The sequence below is a fragment of the Nycticebus coucang genome, chromosome 2 (assembly GCF_027406575.1).
Source record: "Nycticebus coucang isolate mNycCou1 chromosome 2, mNycCou1.pri, whole genome shotgun sequence".
Classification (NCBI taxonomy): Eukaryota; Metazoa; Chordata; class Mammalia; order Primates; family Lorisidae; genus Nycticebus; species Nycticebus coucang.
In genome coordinates this window covers 115,887,607-115,904,833 of record NC_069781.1, presented here as the reverse complement: position 1 = coordinate 115,904,833, position 17,227 = coordinate 115,887,607, and the positions used below count along the sequence as shown (strand labels likewise).

General features: G+C 47.2%; 2 protein-coding genes across 4 annotated transcripts in view; both read left to right on the top strand.

Moving 5' to 3' along the window:
* The window catches only part of THOP1 (thimet oligopeptidase 1), a 39,974-nt gene extending 35,129 nt beyond the window's left edge, over nt 1–4,845 (top strand). Inside the window, exon 13 of one of the 3 annotated variants that reach the window (XM_053580693.1) lies at nt 1,199–4,845. In XM_053580693.1, the coding sequence (XP_053436668.1) occupies nt 1,199–1,354 (156 nt within the window). In that variant the 3' untranslated portion in view covers nt 1,355–4,845. The remainder of the gene's footprint in view (nt 1–1,198) is intronic. The other 2 variants (XM_053580689.1, XM_053580681.1) reach the window with 2 other exon arrangements.
* ZNF554 (zinc finger protein 554) lies at nt 2,769–14,616 on the top strand. The gene is made up of 6 exons (XM_053608689.1): nt 2,769–2,830; nt 5,299–5,558; nt 7,634–7,707; nt 9,110–9,236; nt 10,480–10,671; nt 11,924–14,616. Exons 1-6 carry the CDS (start codon nt 2,769–2,771, stop codon nt 13,105–13,107), a joined length of 1,899 nt encoding a protein of 632 aa, XP_053464664.1. The 3' UTR covers nt 13,108–14,616.
* Nucleotides 14,617–17,227: the final 2,611 nt, after the last annotated feature.

Genomic DNA, 17,227 nt, shown 5'->3' with positions numbered 1-17,227 from the left:
CTGACAACTGAGGGGTGCTCCCACTATTTAGGACTAGGGACAGCAAGTCTACAGCCTCAGGTGCAAGTGTGCTGAGGTGCATGCTGGTCTCTCAGATGCTGCTGGAAGCTCTGCACCGGACTCTTTGGGGCTGGGGATGGTGGTGGTTCTGGGAGCCCCAGGCTCTCAGGAGCTCTCAGACCCTTTTTGGGGGAAGTAGTTTTGGCCTTTTGGCATTTCTTCATTTCTGTGACCCTCAGTTTGCTCACCTATAAAATGGGAATATTAATGCCCACCACAAGCTTGTGGCTCCTGCTGGCCTGGTGTGTTCTCAGGCTTGGGGGCAGCTGCTGGATTCTATCACAGAGCTAGATGGGTCCCAGCTGCACCAGGAGCCTGCCCTGCCCTGGGGGTTTCTAGGGGGTCTTGGGGCATTGCCCCAGGTAGCCTGCTCTTGAATACCCCCTTGTAGCTGTGGGAAGGCTAGGGCCTGGAGATGTGAGAATGGAGAAGTCCACTGTCTTCTGACCCCTCTGAGACCCTCTGGCTCTGGCAGGCCCCTGATCATAGCTGGGAGCCGACGGTTTCCTGCGCCACCCTCTGGCACCTGCCTTTGCACCAGGGGGCTGCCTCTGAGGACAGGACAGTTCTTGTACCCACTAAATTGACTGCAAGGGAATTGGAGAAGTGGAGAGAGCCCCCGGGGGCACAGGGCCAGGTGGGCCAGCAGCCACCTTTAGTCAGTATAGGGTCCAGTGAGGCTTGAGGATATCTTGAGCTCCTTTGTGGCCAGGGCTGTCCTGGGTCCCCAGATTCTGTACAGCCAATACTGGCCACCTCCCCATCCTGTCTGTGCTGTGCCCAAACTATGCACAGTGCCTCCACTGGGCCACCACCTGCCCCGAGTCCCACTGCCACTGCAGAGAAGGGGCAGATGGAACCTAGGCCTTTGAGGCCCAGACCATCTCCCGCCTCTGTCTGGCCACCACTTCTGTTCTTGACTCAGCCTGGTATTTCAGACCCCTGTCAGGGGAAGAGCTACCAGGGGAGTTTCGTAGGGATACTGGGTCCTGCACACACACACCCTGAGATTGGGATCCAAGGCATCTGCACACTACCCCCACATGCTGCTGATGAGGGCAGCCTGTGCCTGGGAAGGGGCTGCTGCAAAAACCACTTTGGAGGGGCCATGCAGATCCCCAGGCCTTCTGCCTCACAGGTCGGCATGGACTACAGAAGCTGTATCCTGAGGCCCGGTGGCTCAGAGGACGCCAGTGCCATGCTGAAGCGCTTCCTGGGCCGTGACCCCAAACAAGACGCCTTTCTCCTGAGCAAGGGGCTGCAGGTGGGGGGCTGTGAACCACAGGCATGCTGACACCCCAGCTGCCAGACTGCCCTGGTCCAGCCCACATTCTGGCGCCCCAGTGCCTTAGCCTCCAGCAGGGCAGGGTAGGCTCCCGCACAGTGCCCAGGTAAGGCAGGTGTGCAGGGGTCAAGGAGATGGCTCTCACCCCTCATGATCCTCATGCCTCCACCAGAGGCTGCCCTGTGAGGTTTTGTGCTTGCGGCATCTGGAGAGCTCTGGTGTCGCCCAGGGCCTTGTCTTTGTTGCACTAACATGTCCCCTTCTTGGGAACACTATTTGTTACATGTGGGTTTTGCTTTGAAATGTGGTCATTAAAAAGGAAACAAAACAAAAAAACAAAACAAAACAGGAGAAAGGCTCCCTATGGCTTCTGCCCTTTCTCTCCATGGATGGGAATGTGGTGTTTCTGGTGAGCACTGGACATTGTGAGGTCCAGCCCTTGGGCTCTGACCTGCCTGTAACCCCAGCCTGAATTAAGACAAGCTTGGGGCTCTAGGGAACGGCTGAGCTGTTGGAGGGGGTGAAGCCCCAGGGGCTCAGGACCCCTGGAAGGGTTCCCTGTTGTGTTCAACCAAGCTGGACGGCTGGAGGTTCCACCAAGAGAGTTCTGCTTCCTCCTCACACCTCATCTGGGATTGTCCTGGAAAATATTTGGAGTCCTTCCCTCACTCCTCCTCCTTATTGAGCTCTAGCGCTGCAGAACCAGGTCAGAGAATCTGGAAGTCCAGGTAGCCTTATCTGTGTACAGCAGCCAGTAGGGCCAGTTGGGGAGGCAGCTGCCCATTTGCGTTCGCCAGGGGGAACACATACTCCTGGGCATCCACAGGAGAGACTTAGCTTATTCTGGCTTCAGGACCAAAGACTCTGGGGATTTACTTGACATGAGCTGGCTTCTAATCAGTGAAGCTGCTGGGAGCTCTGCCATGGCCTCTGTTGGATGACCTTGAAGACTTAACTAGGTCAGCCTTGGCTCAGAGGCTCCCAGTGCCTTGTCCTCCCTTGGCCCTTAGAATCATGACAAAGTCTTGACCAAGAGTAGGGTGGACTTCTTGGATCTTCTGAAAATTCCCCCAAATGTCTCCATAATCTTGCTTTTTTGGGTCCTTGACCCCCTTAAGGAGGGGGTCAGAAGGGGACAGGAGGCCCCCCCTTAAGTCTAAGCACTGGCATTTCCTCCTATGCCACGAGTCTTCTCCTGAGTCCTCTGCAGAAGAGGCTGGTCAATGGAACCAGTGACATTCCTTGTTCCTAACCCATCTTCTCAAGGCCAGAGCCACAGCCACATGGCCACCTCTGGTCATCACCTCAATTAGGATGGGATTCTTTGGGCTGTGCTGTCTCCCTCATCCCATTTTCCCTGAGCCTGTGCACCTAGCTCTGCTTCCTGTGTCCACTTCTGTCCTTTAAACTCAGGGGGCAAAGGATGAGTTTTCTCTTCGCAGAGCTGACAGGCTCCCCACATGCCCAGGACCAGGTGCCTGGAAGGTGGGGATTGATGTCCAGAGTCATGATAGCTGTTGCTTATGCTGAAAATACCTGGGGCTTGAAAAAGGTAAAAAAATGAGAGACCACAGCAGGGCTTCCATGAGACAGATGACGGGGGCAGAGCCCCTCATTCTGGGCACAGGGGCAGCAAGTCTGGGGTACCCTTGCTGTCCTCTGTGCTAAGCTCACACTTGGTCCCCACCTCATCCCTGTGCAAAATCCAGATGTGCCATAGTACTCTCCAACCCACCCCCACTTCCCCCACCCCCCACCGTCCATTGTGCTCTGAGTTATTGGAGGAATGGGGTTGCAGCCTCAGGCAGATGGTCCCCTGTCCACCAGGGCTGCTGTCATTGTAGCCTCTGGGGTCCAAACAGCTCCCATAGCTGCCCAGCCACCCTCCTTTGCAGTGGCCTCAAGAGGATAACCTGGTATGAGGCTCCTCTATCAATCCAGCTTTTCATTCTCCCTAGTCCCCTGCTGCTTCCCTGTGAGAAAAAAAGGGCACCTGGGTGTTTCCTGAACTTCATAACTATAAACTCATCTGTTAGGTTTTGACAAAACCTGAAGGCAGAAAAGGTTTCTTCTATAGCCACCTATACAACCCTGGGGCTGGTGGGGTAGAGGTGGGCCTCTGGCTTTTCCCTGGGATCTCCTCCCTGCCCCAGGCTTCCCAGTTGTTGGGTTTTTATTTCCTACTCTGAGAAGAGCTGGGCTTTCTGGTAGCGTCAGGCAGGCTCCCTCTTCTCTCCCTGGACATTCCCCCAAATCACAGGAGGGTGATAAGGGGGTGGCCATTGTTGGACTCTGTGGCCACAGAACAACAGGTCTGTGGCTTCAGGACCAAGCAGGCACTGCTGCGTCCTCACTGCTCCCGGGGTTGGTGTCACTGTCCCTGTGTGCTGGATGTCTCAGGATCAGAGCCTGCATCTGCTTCCCAATCAGCAATATCAGCTGAAGGCCATGGCCTCTAATAGCCCATGTGGGGCCTCAGCATTGAGGCCCTTCTCAGTATGAAATGCAACTTCAATGCAGATACTGATGGGCAGCTTGAAGGTGGGTCAAGTGCTGGGTTTGCGGGAGGGAAGGCCTGGGTTCAACTCTTAGAGTAGCCTTGGGGGGTGGGGGGCCGGTGCCCGAGTGGCATCCTGGGTTCTAAGCTCACTGTGGCTGTACACCAAGCATGGGTCTTTCTAGGTTGCCACAGGCCAATGTCATGCTATCCCCACCTGAACTTGCCTTTCCAGGGAGCTTTCCTTTCCCTTGCTCTGCAAGGTCAAGAAAGCAGATCTGGCTTAGTAACTAAAGGGAGATCACATGCAGGTGGTATGGGCCGTCCCACAACACTTTGTGGGTGGGACTGTGACTCCTTTTGGATCATTTGAGTCAGTGCAGTCTGGCCTGTAACTTTTGTTAAACCCATTAAAGAACTTTATTGAACTTGAAACGCGGAGCCTGTTGGAGTTGGAAGCCAAAGGACACAGAGGAAGCCAGGGCTGTGGTTGAGGCCTGCCCCCCATTGTCACCCAAGTGCTGCTATCTCAGTCCACATTGGGAACCAATCTAGTTACCTGAATCAACAAATTCCCATTTTTTTGCAGGAGAATCATTTGAGCCCTGGAGTTTGAGGCTGCAGTGAGCTATAATGATGCCACTGCCCGCTAGCTGGGCAAGTGAGACCCCATATCTCAATAAATAAATAAATAAATATAATTTATCAATAGTGAGACCCCATATCTCAATCATATGGGCAACAGTGAGACCCCATCTCTCAATAAATAAATATCAATAAATAACTTATTTTATTAATTATTAAATTATACATTTATCATGTTATATATTTATACCTAATATGTAAATTTTATATAAAAACGTAAATATTCTATAACTAATGTATTAGTACATAGTTAATACGTATTAATATATTTGTTATAATACGTATGAATATATTTATGAATTTTACATGTAGTGTTAGTATACAATTATGTATTACTAAAATATATTATGAATCTTATAGTATAACTTTAACTTATTAATAAAATCAATATTAATTTTATTAATAGACTAGTTATTAAAACAATTTTAACACGTATAAATGCATCATATATTTATATAATTTGTTAATAAATAATGTTTAATGGCAAGCCTTTGTGTGTTAGGTTTCTTGCTAAATATATGACGTGTTTTTTCCCCGGTTTTCTACAGCAGCCGATGGAACTGGGTTTACCGCTGCACGGTTGGCACCCGTGGCCCCGGGGGGTATAGCCGGGCTATGAATGGGCTGAGAAGCTGGTTAAGCCGCGGAACTAGCGGAGTTAGGATTAAGGCTCCAGGACCTCTAGGGCCTCCAGCTGACGCCAGCGCTGTGGAGGGCTGCACTGGGCGGGGTCAGGAAATCCTACGAAGACACCTCCCGCGCGGAGGAGGCGCTGTGACACAGCTCCGTGTCCCGGACTCTGACGGTCAAGCGTCGTGCCCCGCAGCCTGCGGGGACTTGTAGTTTGCAGGCTCGTGGTGCGCAGGCGCGATGCCGATCCGCGGCCACGCGCGTCCGCGGGCGACGGCAGGAATTCACGAGGGGGCGGGACCATCCACTCCGAACGCCGAGGGGCAGAGCAGAGCTGGGGGTCGCAAGGCCTGCGTGGGCCGCTTCTGCCGCGGGGGAGCTGCGCGGCTTCTAGCCTCGTGGTCCGAGGGTCACCTGCGCCCACGTGGGGCCCGCACTGCCGTAAGTGGCGGGTCGGGGCTCAGGCGGGGCTGGGCAGGACGCGGTGGCGAGTATGGTCGTCCGGACTCCTCTGGGAGGTCGGAGGCTACATGGGAGAGGCCGGCAGGTTCGCGCAAGACCTCCCGGTCCTGACTGCCTGCCCAAGTCCGACCTTCCCCTTGTGAAAAAAACGTGGATAAGAAGCCCATGATGACTTTTACTAACGGAATAAGGCTCTTCTGGCCGAACCTGTAAGGAAACGGGAGAAAACCTGTTTACTTTTATAATAAAGTGACCAAAACGCCTGGGCTTGGATGAAGATTGAGTTAGGCTCTTTTGGGAGCTAGATCAGGGTTTCTAATCACGTGGGGACGATCTGTTTCCAGGGGCCACTGGGAGATGTTTGGGGACACGGGTGATTGTCACTACTTAGGGGGAGTTCCTGGCGTGGAGTGGGTGGAGGCCAGAGGGACGCTGTTCAGCACCCTGAAGTGCCTAGGATGGCCCCACCAATGTCCACAGTGTCCAGGGGAGAGACCTGGCTTATGGCTTAGCATTGTGGTCCTGGTAGTAAGGTATCCAGGGTCCCTTCTGTTTATGCCCATACCTGCTGAGGAATGAGGAAGCAGCCAACCATTCTGCTATTCTCCCAACACCAAAGTTCCCTGGCTTCCCTGTTCCCTGGGCATTTTTTCATGGCTCCCCCGTTCCCTGGGCATTATTTCATTTTTCTCTGCAAGGAAGTCCTCACCAGGCCTTTCTTGCACATCAAGGGTGAGTCTCAGGGTTTGGACCTTGTATGAATGCACCTGGTCCAGGTGCCACAGGTCTGGGTGAATGAGGGGGTCTAACAAGGGTTGCTTTTGTCAACCGTGAAGTTAGAGGGTCCCATGTACCATGGGAGGGTGGGTGACAAATGGTCTGTAGAAGTTTAGGGGCTAGACATGTATCTTTTGCCATGAGCTACAATTTAGGGTCCCAAGAGCAAAGAGGAAGCCTCCTCAAGTGGGAGGGTGAGGGAAGCCTAGCAGGTTGTAAATCCCTGAAGGTCCTTGCAAGGCGTTCCCTGGGGGGAAGCTCCTCAGTTGCAAGGCTAAGGGGTGAGCAAGAAATGCTGTGTCTCCATTTGCCTTTGGTCCTTGCATGAGTTTCCTGGGGCTGCTGTCACACACTGGATGTGCTAAAAACAATATAAATTTATTCTCTCACAGGTTTGGGGGCCAGAAGCCCATAATCAAGGTGGTGTGGCAAGGTTGTGCTACCTCTAAAATCTATAGGGGAGGATCCTTCTTGCCTCTTCCAGCTTCTTGTGGAGACTGGCAATCCCTGACATTCCTTAGCTTACAGCTGCCGTAAGTGGCCCAGCCAGGCTCTTATTTCTGCCTTCATTGTCACATGACCTTCCCTGTGTGTCTTTCTCTCTCTTTTATAAGGATGCCAGTCATGCCACCAGAAGTTCTTAAGAGAGATGGGAAAGAACCTCTCCTTGCTTCAAAATGTACATGATCCTGCCATCACCCTTATCTCAGACTTCTGTTTGTAGTTCCTTGTTAAAGCAGCCACAGGAAACTTACACAGAGTGCTTCACTTCACAATAGAGCATGTTCGCTTTTTTTTTAGACAGGGTCTCACTCTGTGGGAGGGTGCGATGGCATCATAGCTCACAGAAACCTCAAATTCTTGGTCTCAAGCGATCCTCTTGCCTCAGTAGCTGGGACTACAGGCCCATGCCACAATGCCCAACTAGTTTTTCTGTTTTTGGTAGAGACAGGGTCTCACTTATGCTCAGGCTGGTCTTGAACTCCTCAGCTCAACCAGTCCACCCGTCTTGACCTCCTAGAGTTCAAGATTATAGGTTTGAACCACTGCATGCAACTGAGCACATTCACTTTGTAAACTTCAGTAGTTGGTTGCCTCCCAAATCTTTGATACCTTTATCCATAAAATGGAGCTTTTGAGACCTCTGGTCTCAGTCCTGGTTTCAGTTTACCTCCCTCTGCATATGGGTGGATGCAGGGGTCTCTAGAGTGAGGATTCCAGAATCCTCAGGGGATGGGCCTGAATCTGATCTCACAGCACCTTTCTCTTTTCTGCAGCTCTGCTGGCTCAGGAACCCTCATTTTCCCAAGAGGAGAGAATGGCTTCTGGGTACCTGCCCCCCTGGTCCCAGGTGAGACATTCTCCTTCTCCTGAAAGGCACCTGGTATATTTGGAGGGAACGAATTCATCAGAAACTCACTGATAGAGAAGGAACCCCCTTGGTATGTGGGAAATACTGGAGAGTTGCCCATGACTGTTTGGTCCCAGTACCCAAGCTTCTCTGAAGTGTAAGGACAGGGGAGGGGCGGGATCTAGTACCTTGTCCTATAGAACAGAGAGAGCTGCCCAGAAAAGCACCCTTTCTATTGGGGGTAGGGCAGTATGGACAAGCCATCTCTCTCCTGAGAAAGACTGAGGGGCAAGCAGGGCCCTTATGTTTTTGTTTTTGTTTTTGTTTTTTGAGACAGAGTCTCATTTGTTGCCCCTAGTAAAGTGCTGTGGTATCATAGCTCACAGCAATCCTAGACTCCTGGGCTTAAGCAATTCTCTTGCTTCAGCCTCCCAAGTAGCTGAGACTACAGATACCTGCCACAACACCCCACTATTTCTAAAGGTAGAGACTTGCTCTAGCTCAGGCTGGTCACAAACTCGGTTTTGTTTTTTTTTTTCCTTTGAGACAGAGTCTCATTTTGTCACCCTCTGTAGAGTGCTGTAGCGTCATAGCTCACAGCAACCTCAAACTCTTGGGCTCAAGCGATTATCTTGCCTCAGCCTCCCAAGTAGGTGGAACTACAGGTGCCCACCACAACACTGGCTATTTTTAAGATGGGGTCTCACTCTGGCTCAGGCAGTCCACCCACCTCGGCCTCCCAGAGTTGCTAGGATTAAAGGTGTGAGCCACCATGCCCAGCCTAGGGCCCTTATGTTTTACCCTCTTTTTTTTTTTTTTTTCCTGAGACAGGGTCTCACTCTATCACTCAGGCTGAAAAGCAGTGGCATCATCATAGCTCACTGTAGCAAATTTCTGGACTCAAGTGATCCTCTTGACTGAGCCTACTTCAGTAGCTGGACTATAGATACACACCGCCACGCCTGGCTGATTGGCCTTGAACTCCCAGGCTCAAGTCATCTCCCTGCCTCAGCCTCCCAAAGCACCGGGATTATAGGCATGAGCTACCACACCTGGCCCCAGCAGCAAGAGATTGTCAAGTGTGAATGTCATATTCATAGATCTAGAAGTTAGAATAACTAGTTCAGTAAAAAATGTCAAAGTGTTTAATTCAGACCTGTGTTCAGGTCCTCCTTGCTGTGTTTATAGTGGAGCTAGAATCTATATGGCCCCCTGATTGTAAGCCACAGACAAGTACCCACAAGGTAGCTGGTAGAACCTGACTTTAGCTTGTTGTATTCTGACTTTTCTGAACTACTCTGGTGCCACCATCTGCACCCCTCCTCCTGAACTACTCTGGTGCCACCATCTGCACCCCTCCTCAAGATGAATGCATCTTGAACAGACTGCTGTGATATTTTAGGAATCAGTGACCTTCAAGGATGTGGCCATGGACTTCTCTCAGGAGGAGTGGGAGCTCCTGGACCCTGCTCAAAGGAACCTGTACAGAGAGGTGATGTTGGAGAACTATAGGAACCTTGTCTCCCTGGGTAAGACGAGCACCATAAATTTCACATGCTTGTTAAATTCTAGCATCTACCATTTGTCAGGCACAATACTAGGACTTGGGGATTTATCAGTAAGCAAGACAGATGTGGTTCCTAGCCTGTGGCTTTCCTTGTCTCCTGGTTTCTCTGACAGATCAGAGGGATGTATGGTAGCTTTAATACATTTATATGTGACATAACCAGCACAACTATCCTTTAACAGAACTCTTTTATCATCCTAAACTAAAACTGTACCTGTTAAACATTCATCTCCTATCTTGCCACCTCCCTTCCACTCCTGACAACCATTAATCCACTTTCGATCTCTATTTGCCTGTTCTGGACATTTCATGTAAATGGAATCATGCATGCATGACCTTTTGTGTCTTGCTTCTCACTGAGCATGGTGTTTTCCAGATTCATCCACATAGCATGTGTTAGAGGTTCATTCATGGATGAATAAGATTCCATTCTATGTGTATAATACATTTTGTTATTCACCAACTGATGGACACTTGTTTCCACCTTTTGGCTATGGTAAATAATGCTACTGTGAACATTAACAAACAAGTATCTTTTTCACTCCCTGTTTTCAGTTCTTTGGGTAGATAGCTGAGAGTGGAATTGCTGGGCTGTATGGCAATTCTGTGTTAGAATTTAGCTTTTTGAGAAATTGCCATGCTGTTTTACATAGTAAGCTGTGTACAGTTTCCATTCCTACCAGCAGTGTAAAGTGTTCTAATTTCTCCACACCCTTGCCAACAGTTATTATTAGTATTAGTATTATTTTTGAGACAGAGCCTCAAGCTGTCACCCTGGGTAGAGTGCCGTGGCATCACATCTCACAGCAATCTCCAACTCCTGGGCTCATGTGATTCTCTTGCCTCAGCCTCCCAAGTAGCTTGGACTACAGATATCCCCACAACACCTGGTTGTTGTAGTTGTCATTGTTGTTTGGAGGGCCTGGGCTGGATTCAAACCTGCCAGTTCTGGTGTATATGGCTGGCGCCAAGCCAGTTATTTATTTTTTAAATTATAACCTTCCTAATAGCTGAGAAGTGCATCTTATTATAGTTTCAATGTGCATTTCCCTAATTACTAATGACATTGAGCATCTTTTTGTGTGCATGTTTACCACCTTTATAACTTCTTTGAGGGAAATGTATCCAAAATATTTTAATTAGGAAAGTCAGATCTTCAGCTCAGGCAACCTGCTACTTCTCAAATGTATTCTTGTCTGTTTCAGAAGCCTTGAAGAACCAAAGCACTTACACAGGTATTGAGGATGGTCCATTTTCCCCAGCACAAACCCCTCAAGACACCAGACTTTCTCCACGGACAGGGTATTCACTCTTTAAGTCAGTGAGGTCTGTCTACTTGGAGCAAAGAGAAGCCCTGTGGATGAAGCAAAAAGGATTTCCCCAAGCCTCCTGTTCAGGTGAGCGTCTGGCAGATATGAGCCTTTGGGAAGGGGATAGTGCCTTAAGAACCATTGGTCAGAGATTTTTACACGAGGCTCTAATTATAAGAGAGAATACCAAGATTCTTTCTCAGGTATCTTCCACTTACTTACAGGTATCTTCTAGCAACTTTCTCTATCTGTGTATTACCCTGTATTATCCTTCTTCGGGGTCATAGAAATAACATCACATTTTCTAATTTTTTTTTGGAGATAAGGTCTCACTCTGTTACGCTGGGTAGAGTGCAATAGTGCCTTCATAGCTCTGTGTAACTGCAAACTCCTGGACTTGAGTGATCCTTCTGCCTTGTCCTCCTATGTAGCTGGGACTACAGTCATGTACCACCAGCCTAGTTAATTAAAAACAAAATTGTAGAGATATAGTCTCACTCTGTTGCTTAGGTTAGTTTCAGACTCCTAGGGGTGATCCTCCTGCCTTGGCCTCCCAAAGTGTTGAGATTATAGGTGTAAGCCACTGCACCTGGCCCCATTTTCTTCTTGAAGCCATTTTGCCTTTTTTTTTTTTTTTTAGTTACATCTCTTCTCTTTTCGCTTTCTTGATGCTTCTCTCTGCCATCCTTATTCTCCCATCTATACTGAGTAATTGCTTCTATGTTTACATTTCTCCCTCTTTTCTGTCATTGTCAAACTCCTTACACTGTATCTTGTACTCAACAGCTTTACTTACTGACCCATCTCTCTTTTTCTCATTCTTCCCTCATGTCGAAATCTGATATTTCAACATCGATCCACATGGGTCTTGTATTATGTTATAAGTTCTTTTGTCCTACCATTTTTTTTTTTTTTTTGTAGAGACAGAATCTCACTTTATCACCCTCAGTAGAGTGCTGTGGTATCACACAGCTCACAGCAACCTCCAACTCCTGGGCTTAGGTGATTCTCTTGCCTCAGCTTCCCGAGTAGCTGAGACTACAGGTACCTGCCACAATGTCTGGCTATTTTTTTGTTGCAGTTTGGTCAGGGCCAGGTTTGAACCCACCACCCTTGATATATGGGGCCGGCCCCCTACCCACTGAGCCATAAGTGCCACCTTTGTCCCACCATTCTTTTTTTTTTTTTTTTTTGGCCGGGGCTAGGTTTGAACCCGCCACCTCCGGCATATGGGACTGGCGCCCTACTCCTTGAGCCACAGGCACTGCCCCTGTCCCACCATTCTTAAGATAGCAGTCTCTTCCTCCAAAAAAATATTTTTCCCTCCAATGTATTTCAGATTGGGAGACTAAACTGAAAAATCAAGAATCAACTTGCAAGAAGGTGGTTTTGGAGGAAGAACCATCTAGTGCTATGAATATAAGGCTTATAATAGAAGACTGGGGATGTGACCAGTCCAAGAAGACCCATGATGACCCCCAGGGGCTTTTGAGGCAAATGACATCCATCCAAATAAAGGCAGTTGCTCAGGAAGAAGCAATGACATGGTGTGGATTTGGAGGTGTTAGTAATCTGAGCTCAGACCATATTATATTACAGGGAACCTCTATAGGAAAATGTGTCAGTGCCAGTGAGCTAAATGTCAAGAATTTGGCATCTGATTTAATCTTAAACTGTCATCAGATCCAATATGCAGATCAGACACCCTGTGAAAGTAATGAATTTGGAAATTCCATCAGCCAAAATGGTCAGCTTATTCAACATGAAAGAACTGAAACAGGGGATATGACATCTGTATATGTGGAAAGTGGAAAATCAGTGAATCATAGTGTGGCTCTTAATGTACACAACAAAATTAATATAGCGGAGAAACCCTTTGAATGTCACCAGTGTGGGAAGGTGTTTAACCGGAGACATTCTTTGAGTGAACATCAGAGAATTCATACGGGAGAGAAACCATATGAGTGTCAGGAATGTGGGAGAGCCTTCACACACAGCTCTACCCTTACTCGCCATCTGAGGACTCATACTGGAGAGAGGCCCTACAGGTGCAGTGAATGTGGTAAAGCCTTCAACAGGATTTCATCTCTGACACAACATCAGAGGATTCACACAGGGGAAAAGCCCTATAAATGCAAAGACTGTGGAAAATCCTTCTGCCAAAGCTCTTACCTGATTTTGCATAAGAGAACACACACAGGAGAGAAGCCCTATGAATGTAATGAATGTGGAAAAGCCTTCAGCGATCGTTCCTCTCTCAACCAGCATGAGCGAACTCACACTGGGGAGAACCCCTATGAATGTAACCAGTGTGGAAGAGCTTTCAGCCAGAGGTCTTCCCTCGTGAGGCATGAGAGAACTCACACTGGAGAGAAACCTTATAGCTGTGTCAAATGTGGGAAAGCATTCAGCCAGAGCTCCTCCCTTATTACACATAAGAAAACTCACACTAGCCAGAAAACTTACAGAATAATAGACTGTGGGAAAGCGTTTTATCAGAGCAGCCACCTTATTGGATTTTAGTGATTGCATGCTACCTTGTAAAAGCACCCCTCAGCACTCTGACACTTAAATGTGGTTAGACTTTGCCCTAGAGTGATGGGTGTAGGTTCATATCATATTCTTAAAAGAAAGCTCTGAGGTCTGGAACTGAGAAATCACCATTAAGCTATACCAAATGAACTCCATCCTCTTAGAAAAGATTGCCCAGTGGGAATGCTAACATGGAATGGGATTTTGCTAAGCAATCCCATGTTAGGCTCAGCACCTGTAGCTCAAGCAGCTAAGGCGCCAGCCACATACACCAGAACTGGCAGGTTCAAATCTAGCCCGGGCCTGCTAAATAACAATGACAACTGCAACTAAAAAATAGCTGGGCATTGTGGCAGGTGCCTGTAGTCCCAGCTACTTGGGAGGCTGAGGCAAGAGAATCACTTAAGCCTAGGAGTTGGAGGTTGCTGTGAGCTGTGATGCCACAGCACTCTACCGGGGGCAATACAGTGAGACTGTCTCAAAAAAAAGAAAGAAAGAAATCACATGTTAATTTAGTTACTGAAACCAAAGGTACTCTGTTTTAACTTCCAACTTATTATTTCAATGTTCAATATTCTTTTTTTTTTTTTATTAAATCATAGCTGTGGGCGGCGCCTGTGGCTCAGTCGGTAAGGCGCCGGCCCCATATACCAAGGGTGGCGGGTTCAAACCCGGCCCTGGCTGAACTGCAAACCAAAAAATAGCTGGGCGTTGTGGTGGGCACCTGTAGTCCCAGCTACTCGGGAGGCTGAGGCAGGAGAATCGCTTAAGCCCAGGAGTTGGAGGTTGCTGTGAGCTGTGTGATGCCATGGCACTCTACCGAGGGCGATAAAGTGAGACTCTGTCTCTACAAAAAAAAAAAAAAATCACAGCTGTCTACATTGATATATTCATGGGGCATCATTCACTAGCTTCACAGACCGTTTACCAAGTTTCACATATACCCTTGTAAGATGCACCTCAATGTTCACTATTCTTGTGCAACAATTTACTCAGTCATTCTACCCTGTGGTCACTTAGGTAGATCCTAATTTTCCTCATGTGCTACTTTGGCAAAGCAGAGTGTGTGCTAAGATGACAAGTGCTTTGGATGTGAAATAAGAAAATAAAGGATCCAATGAAGTCAAAATATGTATATATACAAAGGGACAAAGGCTGGACAGAGATTTTGAGAAATGAATAGTTTATCTGATTATTAGTCAAGATTATCATTATGTATGATTTTTGTGTCATTTGCTATTTATTGCAGTAGTCATTTTGACAGTGAATAAAAATGAAACAGCACTAGAAATTGGATGGGATATGGAACTTCATTGATCAATCAGAGTAGATTGTGAATTACAAAATGGAAGAGATACAGTAGAGTGGGTTTTGGAAAATGGAGAAGTTTAGCTATCTTTGGCCTGAGAAAAGTCCCAACTGTGAGATGTACTTGACAGAGTAGAAACTAACAGTGGTGTTATACATCATCATTAAAATTTATTAAATGCTTACTGTATGCCCAGCACCAGGCCAATACTTACATGTGGTTTCTCATTTAACCTTCACAACCTTACCCATGAGATAATCACTGTTCATAAACCCATGTTACAGAAGGGATGCAGAAACAAAGTAACTTGCTCAAGATCACACAATTAGAAAGTAGTAGAATCTGATTGAATTCCAGCAACCTGTACAAAGCCAGTGCCTCATTTGCTAAGGATGTCTACAGAGGACCTGGGTTTTTCACATTTTCCCTTGGGAATCACATAACTTTTCTCTGGACCTTCCCTTTCCTAAGAGATAATGAGAGAAGTTGCCTTTCAGCTCTCCTTTCACTTAAATGGGAACTGTTAAAAGGAATTCTGTTGCCAGGCACAGTGGCTCATGCCTGTAATCCTAGCACTCTGGGAGGCCTAGACAGGTGGATTGCCTAAGCTCATGAGTTCAAGACCAGCATGAGCCAGAGCGAGACCTCATCTCTAAAAATAGCCGGGCACTGTGGTGGATGCCTGTAGAACCAGCTACTTGGGAGGCTGAAGCAAGAGAATCGCTTAAGCTCAAGAGTTTAAGGTTGCTGTGAGCTGTGATGCCATGACACTCTACCAAGTGTAACATAGTAAGACTGTCTCAAAAAAAAAAGGAATTCTGTAAACCTTTCTTTAACAGAAGAAAGGGTTGCTGGGTCTATGCAAATTCAACTTACTTGATGAGTAAGTTTCCATAAGGGCTCCATGTCAACTATGTGTCAACCATGTCATCTGTGTGCATAGATGTGTTTTCTGGGGACTGCATCTATAGCTTTTAGTGTATTCTTGATCTCAAACTCATAACCTCAAGTGATTACTCCTGTTATGGCTTCCCAGAGTGATAGGATTACAGGTTGGAGCTACTATGCCTAGCCTATATTCTTGAGACAAGTTAGAGGTATCACGAGTACACTGTTTTCAGTCTTGATAGCTCCCTCCCTTCAACAGTTATTTATAGAGAACCTAAATTCTTTGGTGACTGTGTACATAGCAGACAAGTTTGCTTCCCTCAATGAATGTATATTCCAGTTGAAGGAGTAGGACTGGGCATATGACACCAGCAGTCATACAAGGATCGACTCCAACTTTCTTGTGATTGATTTTAGCCCTACCTTTACATTCCTAGTTATTTTGAGAAATGATAATGAAAAATTATCAAATTATTATAACTTTAATGCACAGTAATAAAATGTCCCCTGCTCACTTTTATGTTGTTGTGAGCCTTACACATTTGTAGCTTGTCCTATACAAAAGTGAGGCTTTGGGACAGATGTTTAACAAGCAAATGCTTTAATTAATTACAAATTTTGGTAGATGGTATGGAGGACATGGACAGGATGATGCTGTGATAGATAATATTATAGTGAGCAGCCTCAGGCGGGATCTTTCTGAGAGCCTGATGTTTAAGTTGAGATGTGAGTCATCAGAGCAGCCAAGATGAGGAGACCCTCAGTGTAGCTTTGTTTTCATATGTAAAATGTAAGGATTTTCTAAATATACAAATTTTTGGCACTTTGGGAGGCCCAGGCAGGGGGATCGCCTGAGCTCAGTAGTTCGAGACCAGCCTGAGCAAGAGTGAGACCCCGTCTCTAAAATATAGTCAAGAATTGTGGCAGGCACCCATCATCCCAGCTACCTGGGAGGCTGAGGCAAGGGGCTCAATGGTGACCATAGTTCACCATTGCTGTGAGCTATGGTGCCATGGCACTCTACCAAGAGCAACAAAGTGAGACTCTGTCTCAAAAAGAAAACTTTTTTTTTTTGGTTTAATATGAAGTCTGACAACTTTTTTTTTTTTTAAGAGACAGAGTAGAGTGCTGTGGCATCACAGCTCACAGCAACCTCCAACTCCTGGGCTTAGACAATTCTCTTGCTTCAGCCTTCCGAGTAGCTAGGACTACAGGCACCTGCCACAACGCCCAGCTATTTTTTTGTTGCAGTTTGGCTGGGGCTGGGTTCAAACACGCCACTCTCAGTATATGGGGCGCCCTACCCACTGAGCCACAGGTGCCGCCCGAGGTCTGACAATTAAGTTCATGAATTTGCCACCACGTACTTACATTGGCAGCACTGTATAAAAAACTCAGTAAGGCTTCCTAACTTTGGTATATCAGTGTCTCACAGTCATGTTTGTGTTGACACTAGGTGGCAGTGTCCTACAGAATGGTGTTCATTATTGTCGTGTATGTTTGTGTGCCATCACGAGAATGTCAGAGCTTGGGTTAGAGCAAAAAACAAGCATTAATTATGTTGTTAAACTTGGCAAGAGTAGAACTGAAATTATGGACATGTTAGTCCAAATTTATGGAGATAGTACCATGAAAAAAATGGATTGAACAATTTTCTAAGGGGAGAGAAAGCATCACTGATAAAAAGAGATCAGGGCAGTCAGTAAGGAGCAGAACTGATTAAAACATTGCAAAAATTCATGGAATTGTGCTCCAAAATTGCTGGCTGACTAAAAAGTATAGTACAACAATTAAACATTGATAGAGATACAGGGAAATCATACCTGAAAATCTTGGCCAACAACTCATGGCTCTTACATCATGACAATGCAACAGCTCACCCAGCTCTGTCTGTGAGGGAGTTTTTAGCCAGTA

Excerpts from the sequence above, each read along its gene's own strand:
- ZNF554 (XM_053608689.1), top strand. The coding sequence starts at position 2,769 with ATGAGTTTTCTCTTCGCAGAGCTGACAGGCTCCCCACATGCCCAGGAC. Across the intron at positions 2,831-5,298 it reads CAGGACCAGGTGCCTGGAAG|CGTCGTGCCCCGCAGCCTGC; the intron begins GTGGGGATTGAT and ends CTGACGGTCAAG. Across the intron at positions 7,708-9,109 it reads ACCTGCCCCCCTGGTCCCAG|GAATCAGTGACCTTCAAGGA; the intron begins GTGAGACATTCT and ends GTGATATTTTAG.